General features: G+C 45.8%; 1 protein-coding gene across 4 annotated transcripts in view; it reads left to right on the top strand.

The window, feature by feature from the left end:
• Window positions 1–17229, top strand: part of col27a1b (collagen, type XXVII, alpha 1b) — a 707279-nt gene that overhangs the window by 628535 nt on the left and 61515 nt on the right. For all 4 annotated transcript variants that reach the window (XM_087998238.1, XM_087998237.1, XM_087998236.1 and 1 more), the window contains 6 exons: window positions 817–870; window positions 5349–5402; window positions 5654–5707; window positions 13819–13872; window positions 14163–14270; window positions 16662–16769. In XM_087998238.1, the coding sequence (XP_087854364.1) occupies window positions 817–870; window positions 5349–5402; window positions 5654–5707; window positions 13819–13872; window positions 14163–14270; window positions 16662–16769 (432 nt within the window). The remainder of the gene's footprint in view (window positions 1–816; window positions 871–5348; window positions 5403–5653; window positions 5708–13818; window positions 13873–14162; window positions 14271–16661; window positions 16770–17229) is intronic.

Here is a 17229-nt window from a genome sequence, read left to right as displayed (position 1 = left end):
TTGGACTGTGGGAGGAAACCCATACAGGCATGGGCAGAATGTACAAACTACACAGACAGTCACCAAGGGTGGAATCAAACCTAGGTCCCTAGAGCTGTCAGTATGTCATCCTTCATGGTAATATCAGCCAGTGTGGGAATTGAACCCCTGCTATTAGTGTCACTCATGCATTTCAAACCAGCCATCCAGCCAACTGTGCTAACCAAGTCCCCAGTTTCCTAGCCAGTGCTTTACTTGGTATAACTAAAACTTTGCAGAAAGTGCAGAAGCACTTCATGAACCAGTGTGCCCTGGTGAAACAGAAATGGACCCTTTGGCTCATTGAGTCTACAGGTCAAAGAACAGCACTAACAATTCTAATACCATTAGGTATAGTCCTTAGGGACAAAGGGATTAAAGGGTGTGGGGGAAAAGCAGGATGATGCCATGATCATACTGACTGGCGGAGCAGGCTTGATGGGCTGAATGGCCTACTCCTGCTCCAATCTTCGATATTTACCCATAATTCTGATAGTATGCAAACGTCTATTGCTCACTGTCCTGACTGTACAGAACAACTGGGCATCCACAACTGTCTGGGAAGGAGAATTTCAAAAATCACACAATCCTTTGAGTGAAGAGACCCATCATAGGTGTTCTAAACAGGTGACCCCTTATTCTGAAGCTGTGACCCAACGTGCTGGAATTCCTGATCAATGGGGGCAAGTATTCTCTCACATATAGCCCTGCTCGAAGATCACCTCTGAATGTTTTATCCACTATTTCTGGCGAAAGAGGAGAAATGTTTGAACTAACGCAAGTGTTATGTTTCCACAGGGCCCAATCGGAGAGCGAGGAGAGAGAGGTGAACCTGGAGATCCTGGTTATGTTGTAGGTTATTCAATATTTCTCTCAGTGTCTGTCTGTCCCACTGATTTGATTTGATTGATTCAATTTATCATTTTCACAGTGAAAAGTATTGTTTTGTGCACAATCCATCTTCATTGATCAACACAATTTGGTCACCTGGCATAGTATGTGACAGTGACAAGTAAAATCATGTTACATAAGTACATCAGGGTAAATAGAACAGAATGCAGAATAAAGTGTTACAGCTACAGAGAAGGTGCAGAGAAGGATCAGCTTGAATATATGAGAGGTCTGTTCATAAATCTGATAACGACAATGAAAAAGCTGTTCTTGTATTTGTTGGTATGTGTTTTCAAGCTTTTGTATCTTCTGCCCAATGGAAGAGGGTGTAAGAGAGTATAACCAGGATGGGAGGGGTCTTTGATGATGTTGGCTGAGTTCCCAAGTCAGTGGGAAGTGTAGACTGAGCCAGTGGACGGAAAGCTGGTTTGTGTGATGGGCTGGGCAAATGGGACTGTACACTGCCCTGTAAAAATGGCCGTGACAACCCTTCTCCAGCTGGTAGTCACCATCACTTGTGGTTCATTTATCTGTGATTTAACCAGCTGGTCCAATCTGTGAAGGTGTAGAGATTGTCAATGAATGACAATGCTCATCCTTCCATGAACACCTCACTCTCATACAGTGAAACCTGGCCATTTTTTGACATTGATTGTATGTCGTATTTGAGGTTTCTGGTTGTGAAACTGCTGACATCAAAGTCAAAGACCAAGCAAAAAAACACATTCTATTTATATAGCATCCTCTGTGTCATAACACGCCCCCAGCTGTATTCCGGGGGTGATTATCACACAGAAATTTGTCACTGTCACATACTATGCCAGATGACCAAATCGTATTGGTCAATGAAGATTTTTTCATTCACTCATGGGTGTCGCTAACTGGGCCAGCACTTAATGCCCGTCCCTAGTTGCCCCTTGAGAAGATGCTTGTGAGCTGCTGCACGGTGGTTACCACTGCTGTCTCACAGCAACAGGGACTAGGGTTCAATTCCAGCCTCAGGTGGCTGTCTGTGTGGAGTTTGCAAATTCTCCCTGTCTCTGTATGGGTTTCCTCCGGGTGCTCCAGTTTCCTCTCACAGTCCAAAGATGGGCAGGCCAATTTGATTGGCCATGCTAAATTGCCCATAGTGTCCAGGGATGTGCAGGCTAGGTGGGTTAGCCATGGGATTACAGGGATATGGTAGTTGTTGTGGGTTTGGTGGGGCCTGCTTCCACACTGTAGGGATTATATGAGCTACCTTCTTGAATTGCTGTAGAGAGATACATAATATTAGGCATGTTATTGGGAGGGTTGTCAAGGAAGAGAGAGGCTTAAGCGGCGGTGGGGAAGGGATTGTTCTTATTCATTCAAAGGGATGGGGGTGTGGCTGACTAGGCCAACATTAATTGGCCATTCGTAATCATCTCAGACCAAGTGGTGGAGAGCTACCTTCTCCTACCATTACAGTCCATGTTGTGTCAATACTCCCACAGTGCTGTTAGTTTCCAGGGTTTTGACCCAGCGAACACTGAAGGAGCAGCGATATATTGTCTGGATGATGAGGGATTTGCAGGAATGGTGTTGCCATGTATCTGCTGCCCTTTCCTTTCAAGGGGTAGGTTTGGAAGGTGCTATCAAAGCCTTGACAACCAAAAGCACTGGGAGGGTGATGAGCAAAGAGGGGAAGTGAAGCCTGTTAACACACTGTCGGCTGGTGTTGGAATGGGCAGGCGTACTGTCCCATTAACTCACAGAGCTGTGTTGGAGTCTGCCTTACTGCCTGGACTGCAGGAAGAGCCCCCTGCATTATTTTGACTTCAATGAACATTCCTCTTGACGAGTGGATTGGACAGTCAGGACAGCAGCTAAAGAGAACAGGGAAAAGCCCTCCTTTCAGAAAGGTGTGTTGTACACTTCTGCAATTAGTGAGTGAATCTCAGTCATATCTCCTGGGGCTGGCACAGTAATCACCTGAGCTCATTTCTGCCACTTGATGCAATTTGGCTCTGAACTGGTCTCTTGTTTGGCGACAGATTAGTCTGACAGATGGACAAATACTGTCACAGGCTGAGATTTCATAGGTGTGAAAACTGGCATTGAGTCACAGGACTCAAGGTGTGCAGACAAAATGCTGACCGTAAAATGTCTGCAGCTTAGGGAGCCAGTGATGCAGTGGTAATATTCCTACCTCTGAGCCAGGAGGTTGATATGATTTGATCTTGATTTTATTGTCATGTGTACTCAAGTACAGTGAAAAGTGTACAATGTCACCACACAAGGCGCCATCTTAGATACAAGAACCCAGGTACAAAATCTTAAGAACAAGGTCCCACCTGCTTCCCAGAGGGGTGCAATAGCATGTCTGAACAGGTCGACTAGAGAATATCAATGTAATGGAATTAAGAGGCTCTTGTGGTGCAATGGTAGCGTCCCTCCCTCTAAGCCATGAGGCCTGCTCCAGAGGTGTGTCCTAACATGTCCAAAAATGATTGCGTGTTTGTCAGGTGGCCTTGTAGATCAGTTAGATGGCAGTTATTGTTGTTGTATGGGTAATGACAGGTGCACCTGTATCCTCCTCATGAGTGTTTCGATATTCCTTCTCCAAAGGCCAGTTTCCATCCAGTGAGCCCGAAGCCCTGGGGGGACCTCTGTGCTCGGGTCAGATTCAAGGCTGCCATGTTGGTATCTGGGCCAGGAGCAATGGTGGGGCCTGATTTCCAGGTGCTGTCATTACCTCGAGGTTTGACTATTCCGGGCTTGCCCAGTTGCCCAATTATCCACCTCGCACCTAACCTGAGTTTGATTGGGGTTCAACTGCCCCAGTCCCCGATCACACCAAATTCTATTCAGCGACCAACATTGTTTCCCCAAACAATGCCTCCTGGATTTTAAAATCTTCGTCTTTATTCACAAGGTCCTTTGTGGCCTACCCTCACCCTGAATCTTCTCGGATTACAGCTTGCACTTGGGTTTTGCCTGTGTGGGTGTGAGCACCAATCAGAATGGTGGGAGCGTAAACCTCGGGATCAGGGGCATGAACAGAGATCTCCACAAATGGGTCAAGCAGTGTTAGCCAAGCATAGCTTAGTGCTAAAGAAAATACTGGCAAGGTTTGTGAAGGTTTGTAGCTCAGGTTGAGGTTTAGGGTGTAGGTTTGCTCGCTGAGCTGTAGGTTTGGTATCCAGACGTTTCATTACCTGGCTAGGTAACATCATCAGTGGCGACCTGCAAGTGAAGCGAAGCTGTTGTCTCCTGCTTTCTATTTATATGTTTATCCTGGATGGGGTTCCTGGGGTTTATGGTGATGTCATTTCGTGTTCGTTTTCTGAGGGGTTGATAGATGGTATCTGCATCTACCAATACTGGCACTTCACCTCATTGGTACATCTATCAATGTCCCTGATTGACACCTATCCCCCAATGGAAACCAAAACAATAAACCTGGCGATTACCAGCCTGCGACAGGGTGGCTCAATTGTTAGCACTGCTGCCTCACAGCGCCGGGGACCCGAGTTTGATTCCAGCCTCGGGCGACTGCCTGTGTGGAGTTTGCACGTTCTCCCTGTGTCTGTGTGGGTTTCCTCCGGGTGCTCCAGTTTTCTCCCACAGTCAAAAGATGTGTAGGTTAGGTCGGATTGGTCATGCTAAATTGCCCATAGTGTCCAGGGATATGCGGCTAGGTGGATTGGCCATGGGAAATTGCCCCTACTGTGCAGTGAGGTGGGTTAGCCATGGGAAATGTGGGGTTACGGGTCTGGGTGGGTTGCTCTTCAGAGGGTCAGTATGGACTGAATAGCCTGCAGGGACTTTATAACTCTTGGTGTGATCTGAACCTGTGTCATTTGGCTGAGAGATAGGGACACTGCCACTGCACCATGAAAGCCCTAGATGCTCTTGGTTATTCTTTCTTTCCTGTTGGATATTTCTGACACACCTCTATAGCAGGTGGGACTTGAACCCGAACCTCCTGGTCTGGGAGTGGGGACACTACCACAAGAGCCTTTCTTTCCCTCTTAAATATGACCAACAACATGCATCAGCTGTAACAGAGGGCTCATTTGGGTTATGAACCCAGGATATCTTGCATGGTCGTTGTCCAACACATCCCAGAGAGAGAACTATGTTCCTAAACCATTGTGGAGCAGAGTCCTCTCCTGTCTATTGCAAACAGAAGTTTCCACTTTGATCGTTTCCCAGTGTGACAATTTATACTGGTTTATCCCTCAGCGATCACTGACAGCACAGAGGATTATCACACGTGGCTTCCTAACTGGCTTCTACTGGTATACCATCTCTGTTATCCCTTTCTATAAAAGGTCATCCCCACATTGAATGAGAGCAATAGGCAGTGCACAGACATAATGTTACTTGAGTGTTTAGATTAAAATTCACAGAGTGTAATCGAACTCTGTTGGATTTGGCACCGTTAGTATTGACTGGTTTCCATCCACTTACAGGGCCAGCGAGGGCTGGATGGAGAGAGGGGGAAACAAGGTCAGCAAGGTTTACCGGTAAGTGCACATTGACACTTTATTAAAACCCACAAGCTGGTGTAAATCCTCCCTGAGATTAAGATTTCATTTTATTAGAATGCAGAACATTTCTTATCCAGCTCTGTAAACTCTTTGAGTGCTGCGGATTATTTGTGTGATTGAGAGTTCCTCTGGATGGGAAAGGTTTTGCAGTAATTGATTCCACATGTAAGAACACAGACTTACAAGCGATGCAGATAATTCCTTCATTGTTTGTTTTGAACTTCTAGGGTAACCCAGGACCTCCAGGTAAACCAGGTGTGAAAGGTTCGAAGGGTCAAGCGGTAGGTGACTGTAGCTCAACTGCCCTACAACAAACTAAACATTTCATCTAGCCAGCTCAAGTCTTGGGAGTGCTACTTTGGCATATTGTACCTGCTGCAGTTTAACTGCTCCTGCACTAATATTTCACCTTTTTTAAGATTTACAGAAACAGATAGTCAGTATTAGTTATCATCAAGCACATACACGCAGGGGGCTGCTGGTATGAGGCAAAGTTAAGACTGAGCAATTCAACAGACTGCCTTCACAAATAAATGTATGTATTGTCGCAAGTCACCGGAGCATTGCGCCGGAAATCAAATCCCACAATCCCTGGAGTTGTCACAGTTGTGCAAAGATTCAGTCAAACTATCCAAAGTCCCCAGTTCACCAACTCAGATCATATAAGTGGCTCTGTAGGTTTCTGAACTTAAAAACAAGTAACTGTTTATTATACACCCCTGTATCCAAACTGCCTTATGCTTACATATGATGACTGACAGGTAATATCCAACATCAGTTTCTCTTGTCCTTAATGACATTAACACTTATAACAGGATAATAATTCTTATAAAAACTATTATTCATATATTATCTGCTTACATATATATATATATATATATATATAATTATAAATAAAGCACGATACTCTAACAATGGTTTATTTGGATTTTCTACAAAATTGACATCTCTTTTTAAATCTGTAATCAATTATCTATTAAAGTAAGACTTCCATGTGGTTTTCCCAGGTGCAGTTCCACATTTTAAAAACCTATGTGCCTTCATGCTAAATCTCTCTGTACTTTGCCTTGTACTTGCAATATCCTTTTCTTTAAAATGTTCTTGTATCTCTAAATGTATTATCTCATATTCCTTGCATTGAACATTATTTGCCGCCAGCCAGCCCACTACGTTGCTGTGTCCATATCCGCCTGCTACAATAGTTCACCTCATCTTCACCCACAGAATGGTCTTACCCACTTTATCTTTAAACTGCTATATTTTCAAAGTAAGACTGTAAGACATAGGAGCAGAGGTAGTCAATTCAGCCCGTGAGGCTGCTGCACCATTCGGTGAGATCATGACTGATCTGGTATACCTCAGTTCCACTTTTCTACCTTTACCCCATAATTCTTGATGCCCTTACTGATTAAAAACATCTATCTCAGCCTTGAATATAACATCATGCAATCCCTACAGTGTGGAAGCAGGCCATTCAGCCCATCAAGTCCACACTGACCCACCGAAGTGCACCCAGACCCACCCCACTACCCTGTAACGCTGCATTTCCAGTGGCTAATCCACCTTGTCTACACATCTTTGGACTTAATAGACTTTGAATATTAATATAGTTAATGACCTAGTTTCAACCACCGTCTGCAATAAAGAATTCTGACAAAGAGTTTCAACCCGAAACATTGACTTTCCTGCTCCTCGGAGGTTGTCTGACCTGCTGTGCTCCACGTCTATTGACAAGGAATTCCACAGATTCACTCCCCTCTGAGAGAAGAAGTTTCTCCTCGTTTCTGTCCTATTTGGGTGACCCCTTATTCTAAACTGACGCTCTCGGGTCCTAAATTCTCCTACAAGTAGAGACATCTTTTCCACGTCTTTCCTGTCAAGTCCTCTAAGTCTTGTATGTTTCAGTAAGACCATCCCTGATTCTTCTAAACACTAACGAATACAGGCCCAATCTACTCAACCTTTCCTCATAAGACAGTCCCTCCATCCCCAGGATCAGCTGACTGAAACTTCTCTGGACTGCTTCTAATGCCAGTGTATCTTTCCTGAGATAAGAAACTCAAAACTGTTCATAGTATTCCAGCAGAGGTCTGTCTAGTGCCTTGCACAGTCTTAGCAAAACCTCCCCATTTTTATACTCCATTCCCTTGGTAATAAAGTAAGGATAAAATGTGATAACACTGAAAATGCAATTTCCACTGCTAAAATGACTAACAAACACTGACCTTCAGTAAAAACTGTAGCCTTCAGCATGTTTCAGTCTTCGTCTCCAGAAATGACTTCATTCTTCATATCTTATTTTACTCTTTGTCCCAGTTAAGATTCGCCATCAGAAAGATTGGTGTTCTTTGTGTGTGTCTGTGTATGTTTGGAGTAGAGTGATGGTGGTGCGGAATGGCATGTAGTGGGGGTGGAATGAGGAAGGACTCAGAAAATGGTATCTGAAGATGGTGAACAATGTCCCCCTTGTCTTCCCAGCACCATGCCAGTTTGCCAGATGGGAAAGATGTTGTTAGATCATCCACTTGCCTAGTGCCTAAATCACTGATATCAGTTGTGTTCCTCTATGGTTTAAGGTGGTGTTTTGCCAACCTGGGAGTCACTGCCTCTCAGCAAAGGTGGAGAAGTCCACGAAGACCCTTCAGTGGGCTCTGAGGGAGGATTGGGGAGTTGGTGGGTGGGGGGGGGTCACTCTTCACCTCGTGAAAGGGATCTCTCCCTAGAACACCAGCCCCAGCGCGAATGGTCACAACATGGGTACCCACCTGTCCTCAGCAACACAAGACCCAATTCCCCCTCCTCACTGGGACCATCTTGATAGACCCCAGCTGCCCCAGACCCTACTTACCTGATAACCATCAATATATCCCAGCAATGATCATCGGTTTACATTGAGGCTGGGAGAGGTTGCGGTAGAGAGGTTTTTAATCAGTAAGAGAATTGATGGTCATGGGGAAAAAACAGGAAAGCGGAGTTGGGAACGATCAGATCAGCCACAATCTCATTGAATGGCGGAGCCGACTTGATGGGCTGAATGGTCTCCTGCTCCTATTTCTTCTGGTTATAGCGACGACGGTGCTGTTAGGGTGACTGAGCCAACTGTGAGGTGCAGCCTCCACTATCAGTCCCAGTGCTGAGACCCGTACCACCCAGCTAACCAAACCCGCACCACACGGTGCAGTCCTGACCTGATCAAAGGGGACAGTCAACGTGAGCAAGATTGTCAGAGGAAAGCAATACACTTCCCATTTGCTACTGAGTACTCTAACTTGCATTCCAACCGGAAATAATGAAAGAGCACATGTTTGGCAGGTCTGGATGGGATTGGCGGCAGAGTGAGATTGTGTAAGGTTAGGACGTGAGTAGTCAGCAGCTTAATGAATGATAACTGAGAGAGCAGGCAGACTGAGCCAAACTACAGCGTATCACGTCAGTCTGGCAGAATCGTTCTCTCAGCGTGAATGTTTAATAGAATTTACATCTGGGGAAAAGTAGTCACCAAATGTTCCAGTTACATATTAACTTGCAGCTTTTTGTGAAATCTGAATCCAGAGAAACAGGCCAAATAGCATCAGGGGGATAGATCCTGGTTAAGGCTGCCTTCTGATCTACGCAGTGATCTGACTGAGATTTCAACCGCCTTTATTTTTGCATGATCTGTGTCTGAGACATTCGGGGTGGAAGCAGACCGGTGGAAACAGACAAATCAACTCGTGGGCACGGAGCCAACCATCCTGTAATTAATCAGGCAACAGGAAAGGGGAGCAACTTAGCAACAGCTAGCTCCCTTCTTGCTATTTACTTGATACCTCACTGGACAAGATTGGGAGCTCACTATCCACCAAGTCTAATCTTTATTCTGTTTGTTGAGTCATTACAACGCACAAGAATTCATTCAGCCCATCAACTTCTCTCTATATAGGGTGGTATTCCCTCTAATTTAAGACCATAACACCTTGAAACAGAAGTAGGCTGCACTGATCCAGTTGGTTGACCTCATAGAATATGAGTTCCCAGATTGGGGCCATTGATCTGGTCCAATCAGGGAACCCTGGCTGACATAAAAAAAGGCTGAGTGTCGGGGATACTAGAACATAGAACCAATCCGAAGCCATCCTATCTGACACCAACTGACCCTGACTCTGAAGTTTTGGTCACCGTGTCTATCAAAGGATTGATATTTTCTACATCAACCTGTTGAGAGATATTTTTACACACCTCTGAAGGAGATGGGACGTGAATGCAGGCTTTCTAATCAAGGACTGTTGGTTAGTACATAAAAAGGTGGTTTGGTGATGAGATACCAGCCTCTGTGAGGTTATTTCAGGCCGTTCAGCCTATCGAGCCTCCTCCACCATTCAGTGAGATCATGGCTAATCTAATCATCCTTAACTCCACTTTGCAAATGGAGACCTCCAGCCACTGGGGGGAGCTGTGAGGCCCATGCATGCCAGTGTCTGGAAAAATCAGAATGTCAACCACATAGTTAAAAATCACACAACACCAGGTTATAGTCCAACAAGTTAATTGGAAGCACTAGCTTTCGGAGCGCTGCTCCTTCATCAGGTGGTTACACAACCACCTGATGAAAGAGCAGTGCTCCGAAAGTTAGTGCTTCCAATTAAACCTGTTGGACTATAACCTGGTGTTGTGTGACTTTTAACTTTGTAAACCCCAGTTCAACACCAGCATCTCCAAATCGTGTCAACCACATAGGGCTTAGAGGGAATGTCACTGTTCAGCAGGACAGATACCCAACAGAGGACATTACTCATCCCCTACTGAGAGCCTTGAAACAACATCCCCTACCCCTTGTAATAGGTTTAACCAACCTATTCAAATGTCCCGAGACACATCTCTGGGGCAGCTGGGGCCAACCCTGCTCCCCACCCCCTGATTTGTGTCAGAGGTAGGGACACTGCTGCTGTACCACAGGAGCCCCACTGAGCAGGAGTGTGGTAAAACTGGAAGTAAAGGGTTCCCATTGCATCAGCCAGGAATCGAACCTAAGCTGCCCACCTGGCAGGTGAGAATTCTATCACTGAAACACAAAAGCATAGGAGGAAAATCGCAACAGCTATTTTATTGTTTGTAAAGATCATCACCAAATCGCCCCCCTCCATTTCACCAGTTAAAATAAGCAAAGCTGACCCCCATACCCAGAGATGGTGCAAGATTAAGGATAAGGTAAGAGGGAAGGGTTACATTCGAATGGAGTTGTGGGGGATGTAGTACACCCAGCCCCCATGTTGCTCAAATTTGTTTAAAGGCATCGAGAGTATTGGTGGGCATTATGTGTCCACCCTTCAAAGACATCCAGGCATGATCTTACTTGTCTGCCATTTTTTAAAATATGCTTTATTCCCATCACCAAACCTCCTGTGTAATTTTTCACCTGTTATCCACTGCCAGTAATCACCTGTGTTTCCAATTAATAACCAACTTACATGTGGGGTCCATTAAGGGTAGTGCTAATGACATCAAAGGTGAGGGAAAGGTAGGGAGAACGGGGCAGGATTAAAACAAAACAGAGTTGGAAGGGCAGATAAAACACTCAAGCCCTGGCAGTTCCCATCTCTTTCCAAATTCCTCAAGTATTGATGGACACCACGTGCTCTCTCCCCAGGGGCACCATCATGATGTCTACCTTATAAATATTTAAAAGCAACATGTTCAGACACACCTCTGGAGTAGGTGAGACTTAAACCCAGACGTCCTGGACCAGAAACAGGGACAGTTCCTCTGTCCCCACAACAGCCTTCTGCTGTATATTTTTCTGCCCCTCATCAACCTGTTTAGAGGTGTTTTACATATCCGTGGAGCAGGTGGACTTGAACTCAAGCCTCTTGGCTCAGAGGTAAGGGCAGTACCCCCATGCCTCAACAGACCTTGTTTATCTACCTTATCTCCACCTGTCATAATCTTGTACACCTGTATCAAATATCTCATCTCGATCTCCCTTGCTCCACCTTCTCTTTTCAAACCTTGGAATTAAACTCAGTCATCCAGGGAAACGTTCTGATAAAATCTATCCTTCTCTAGGAGGCTCACATCTTCCCTAAAAGGGAGATGGATCAAATTAGATGTAGTCGTGGCCTAACCAGAGCTTGACAAAGGTTAGGCATAACCTCCCAGAACATCTGTCACTTCAAAAGCATGACTGCTGAATGCGTGACTCCTCTGTTCTGTTTGTTGGGATCGTTGGCCATAATTTCAGCGATTACACTTTCCAGATGATGAGTCTACTTCTTGACCTTCATCAGCCTGACACCAAGATCTCATGTTTTATTTCATTCACAGAATTCCTCAGAACCCAGAAACTGAATTGTTTGAGGACAAGAAGTTAGCCAGCTATGGGAAGTTGTAGACTCTCTGGAAGAGTTGTGTTTCAACACTTCTGTCAGATTGTGCCAGGGGACGGTTTGCAGCAACAAAGAAAGGGTTTAAGTAGTTCCAAATCCTGCAGCAGTGTTCTGCTCTCTCACTAAGTAATTACAAACCTTTCCACTGTATCAATTGCTAACCTCCTTTCCCTGTAAGCAAGCCAGCAGTTTGAACATCGTAGTTGATGAGCAGAGTTTTGAAATTTATAATGTATTCCATGTGGACTGGCACCAAAAGTTTTTTTATTGAGAATTGGAAAAATGACAACAGTCGAAAGCTAGTCTTTCATTGAAGGGAAGCCCAAAGTTTCATCACCCTGCCCTTCCGTAGGAAATGTGAACATTGTAATATCTTCCATGTGCGGCTGTGTTTCAGGTCAGTCTTTAAACAAGTCTGAAACCAGGCCTCTGTAACATAGAGACATAGACAGTAGGAGCAGGAGTAGGCCATTTGGCCCTTCGAGCCTGCTCCACCATTCAGTATGATCGTGGCTGATCGCCCAACTCAGTGCCCCGTTCCTACTGTCTATTGCATAGCATTTGGTCCCTTTAGCCCTAAGAACTAGATCCAACTCTTTGAAAACATTCAATGTTTTGGCCTCAATGCCTTTCTATGGCAGAGAATTCCATTGGCTCCCCACTCTGAGTGGAGAAATCTCTCCTCATCTCAGTCCTAACTGGTCAACCCCATGTACTTAGATAAGGAACTGTGGCTGCTGTAAATCAGAAACAAACAGAAATTGCTGGACCTGCCATCCCAGGAATCAGTCTGGGAAATCATCACTGCACTCCTTCCATTGACAGAACATCCTTCCTCAAATGAGGAAGAATACACTCATTTATATATTCCTCAAACTACTGTAAGGAGTATGTTCATCCATTAGTGTGAAGAGTGCAGTGTGTTTGAGTGGCAGTTCCTTCATCTAATAGGTCCCAGTAAAGAGATCTTGTGGTGCACTGGGTAGTGTCCCTGCCTCTCTTCTAGAATCTCTAGGTTCAAGTCTCACTGGAGGACATGACAGCCAAGACTGGGTGCCCTCTTACTCCGACTGAGCAGATGGTTTAGTATCTTGGCACTCTTATGCTGAGTCTACTCCATTCATGTGACAATGGCTTGCCTTCATTGGTCAGTGCATTGAGTACAGGAGTTGGGATGTCCTGTTACAGCTGTACAAGACACTGGTGAGGCCACATTTGGAGTATTGTGTACAATTCTGGTCTCCCTGCTCTTGGAAGGATGTTATTAAGCTAGAAAGGGCTCAAGAAAGATTTACAAGGGTGTTACCGAGACTAGAGGGTTTGAGTTATAAGGAGAGGATGGATAGGCTGGGACTTCTATCACTGGAGCATAGGAGGCTGAGGGCTGACCTTATAGAGATTTATAAAATCATGAGGGGCATGGATAAGGTGAATACAAAAGGTCTTTTCCCTCCCCCGGGGGAATCCAAAACTAGAGGCATAGGTTTAAGGTGAGAGGGAAGAGTTTTAAAGGGGTCCTAAGGGGCAACTTTTTCAATCAGAGGGTGGTGCATGTATGGAATGAGCTGCCAGAAGGAGTGGTAGAGGCTGGTACATTTACAGCATTTAAAAGGCATTTGGACAGGTACGTGGGTAGAAAAGGTTTGGAGAGATATGGGCCAAATGCAGGCAAATGGGACTAGTTCAGTTCAGGCAACCTGGTCAGCATGGAAGAGATGGGCCGAAGGGCCAGTTTCTGTGCTGTCTGACTCTACAGCAGTTAGTAGGAGCTGGAGAGCATTGTAATCAGCCAAATAACAGGCCAAATGTTGGAGCCTCCACCATTCCTCTCCTTCGCTCTAGGCGGTAAAACGCAGGTAAACATGTGCACTTTGAACTCCCTGAGTAAACATCAGCTCTACGTGTCTGTGAGGGGTTAAACGGCAAACTGGGGGGTTAGGGAGGAAAATTCTCAATTCTTTCATGACCCTGAAGATGGCACTATATAAATGCGAGACTTTATTTCCTTTAACCCTCTCTTTGTTGTTTAGGGGCGCAAGGGAAAGACAGGTTCCCAGGGCGTGCAAGGGAGTCCAGGCCCACCGGTAAGTGTTGTCTGTTAAAGCAAAACTCTACCCACACATTCATTCACCAGCTCCATTGGGTCATTACACGCTGAAACCATTACATTGGCTACAAAGGGGCTTGGAGTTGATCGGTGGTTATGATCCAAAGGCTGTGCAACAGCAAATACTAATACAATATTGCAATAGTAACGGTCTCTTAGTTTGTTGTAAGATCTTTCTGAACAAAAAAACAATGCATTGTCCAGCACCACTGCACTTCAAGATAGTTAGACCTGTAACTAATGGCAGGTTTTGTGTCGAACACTCAGGGTCCTATTGGGCCACCTGGTTCCAGAGGTGTCATTGGTCGACAAGGTCACGAGGGTCCTCCAGGACTGGATGGTGCTCCCGGAATCACTGGCAAGCCTGGAATACAGGTGAGTTTTGAATCTGGTCAAATAATAAAGATATTTTATCTAAAATTATTTCACGAGATGCGACCATTGTTGCCAAATGCCAACATGTGTTGCAGGTTCCCCTATTGTGCTTGAACTGACTGGCTTGTTCAGACATTTCAGAGGGCAGCTCACCAATAGCTGATGCCAGGGCACTTAGCTCATTACAGCCTTGGTCCAAATTCAAGGGTCGGTGAGAAGACAGGCCTGGACATCAAGGCTGCATTTGGCATCAAGGAGCCTTAGCCAAACTGGGGTCAATGGGAATCGGTGGTAAATTCCCATTTGGAATTAAACCTGGCATTTAGGAAGATGGAGAAAGTGAGGACTGTAGGTGCAAGAGAGTCAGAGTCAAAAGGTGTGGCGCTGGAAAAGTACAGCAAGTCAGACAGCAACCGAGGAGAAGGGGAATCGACGTTTTGGGCATAAGCCCTTCATCAGGAATGCGGAGGGGGAAGGAGGATGAGAGATAAATAGGGTGCTGGGGGTGGGGCTGGGTGGGAAGGTGGCCTGGAAGGTGATAGATAGATACAGGTGGGGGGTGATTGTGATAGGTCGGAGAGGAGGGTGGAGCAGATAGGTGGGAAAGAAGATGGACAGGTCAAGAGGGCGGTGCTGAGTTGGAGGGTTGAATCTGGAATGAGTTGGGGGGAGGGGAGACGAGGAAAGTGGTGAAGTCAGTGTTGATGCCATGTGGTTGGAGGGTCCCAAGGTGGAAGATGAGGCATTCTTCCTCCAGTTGTCAGGTGGCTTGGATTTGGTGGTGGAGGAGACCCAGGATTTGCATGTCCTTGGGGGAGTGGAGGCGGGGAGGGGGGGGGTTGAAGTGGTCAGCCACAGGATGGTAGGGCTGTTAGAGGTCAGTCATCTTAGCTCCAGGACATCTCTGCAGGAGTTCCTCAGGGTAGTGTCTTAGGCCCAACTATCTTCAGCTGCTTCATCGATGACCTTCCCTCCAATGTAAGGTCAGTAGTGAGGATGTTCACCGATGACTGCACAATGTTCAGCACCATTCATGCACATGTAGAGGATGCACATCATCATTCATCTTAAGATCATTGGTGTTAACATTTGACAAACCTACATTGGGTTCCAGTGTAATTTGTTGAGATCAGTCAATTATTAGGTAGACACTGTCCAATAGCAGAATCACAACAAAGGTGGGATGTGAAGTTTTGAGTTTTTCCACTGATCAATCACGTTTTGCTCACGGCAGATGGCTAAAGGAATGGACTGTTTGACACAATCCTCCCCTGGCAGTGAAACTCCAAGGACACATTATCCCTGATCATACCCGATTGAAAGAAATTACCGCTTTCCTACAAGTTAGAAGTTTTCAAAACCATGAGGGGTCTGGACAAAGCGAATGCAGAGAAACCATTCCCATTCATAAACCAGAGGGCTCAGATTTAAAAGGTTTTGCAAAAGAAATAAAAAAAACAAGGTGAAACAAAAATTAACCTTTTTGGACAGTGAGTATTGGAAATGGGTGAAATCAGGTACAACTGATGCATTGAATAGAGCATTGGATAATAAATCAAAACACTGTGCAGAGATCCTGGTTAAAGTGCTCGAAAAAGTTAGCATGGGACAAATGGACTGAATGGCTTCCTTCTGCATCATCAATTCTATAGAAAGTATCCAGCCTCAGCCATTTTATATCTCATAGAATCCCTACAGTGTGGGGGCAGGCCATTTGGCCCATCGAGTTCACACCAACCTCTGAAGGGTGACCCAATCCCATCCTTGAAACCCTGCATTTCCCATGGTCAATCCACTTAGTCCGCATATTCCTAGACATCAAGAGGCAATTTAGCATGGCCAATCCACCCTAACCTACACGTCATTGGACTGTGGGAGGAAACCAGAGCACCCAGAGGAAACCCGCACAAATACAAGGAGTAATGTGCAAACTCCACACAGACAGTGAATCCAGGTCCTGGTGCTGTGAGGCAGCAGTGCTAACCACTGAGCCACCAACCATCCCCTTGTGAAGCAATTCCCGGCTACAGGAAGACATATTCTCTGAGAAGGTAAGTTGAAAACATTGGCCGCGTGTTGGTTGCTGAAGTTATAAATGTGGGGCCAGGTTCCTGGAAGGGTATTGAGGCCGTGGAGGGGCTGCAGGACAATACGCTCGGTCAGGGAGGCTAAAGTTGCAGAAGAAACTGATCCAGTTGGAGGAAGAAAGGGTAATGGTGCTCTGGTACAGGAGTTCAAAGTCTGTGAATTGCGATGTGGCCCACCCCATCTATTTTGCTCTTGATTGATCTGTGTTCTGCTTACACTCCAGTGAATTATCACAGCGACTGCTTCTAGAATTCCCTGTTGGCGGTTAGCTCTGTTAACGTGTAGTCTTCCCTTCAACCTCAGGGAGAACAGGGGGATGACGGGAATGTCGGATTCCTCGGGAAACCCGGAGGCCGTGGTCGTGTTGGTGTCCCAGGATTACCTGGATCTCAGGGATCCCCTGGCTTTAAGGTGAGTGGGACAGAGCTCAGCAACCTAAATGAGACACGTGCAATAACTCAGTAACTGGAAAAGCAAAGGCTTGTTCTTGTGATCTGTCCACACAAAGCAGAGGAGCTGTCGAATCACTGTGGTGGCAGGCTGTGTCACTAACAATAAATTGGTTCACCACTCACATGAAAAATACAATATTCAGGAGGACACCACTTTTTTCAGTCTTTCACAGGCTGTGAGCATCACTGGCTCGGCGTTTGTGGCCCATCCCTAACTCCCCTTGAACTGAATGGGTGCAGGGCTATTTCAGAGGCCTTTCACACCTTAACTCACACCCATTTTACATCTCCTTTTCTTCAGCATTTATCGATGAGTGCAGCTCCAACAATACTCAAAGACTTGGCACCGTCCAGGACAAAGCAGCCCACTTGATTGGCACCACATCCACAAGCATCCACTCCCTCCACCACCAATGGTC

This window comes from Chiloscyllium plagiosum, unplaced genomic scaffold (assembly GCF_037043375.1).
Source record: "Chiloscyllium plagiosum isolate Xiang-an unplaced genomic scaffold, Cpla_swu_hap1 HiC_scaffold_21, whole genome shotgun sequence".
NCBI classification, from domain to species: Eukaryota; Metazoa; Chordata; class Chondrichthyes; order Orectolobiformes; family Hemiscylliidae; genus Chiloscyllium; species Chiloscyllium plagiosum.
The sequence above is the reverse complement of the archived record's forward strand: the minus strand, read 5'-3'. Positions and strand labels throughout refer to the sequence as shown.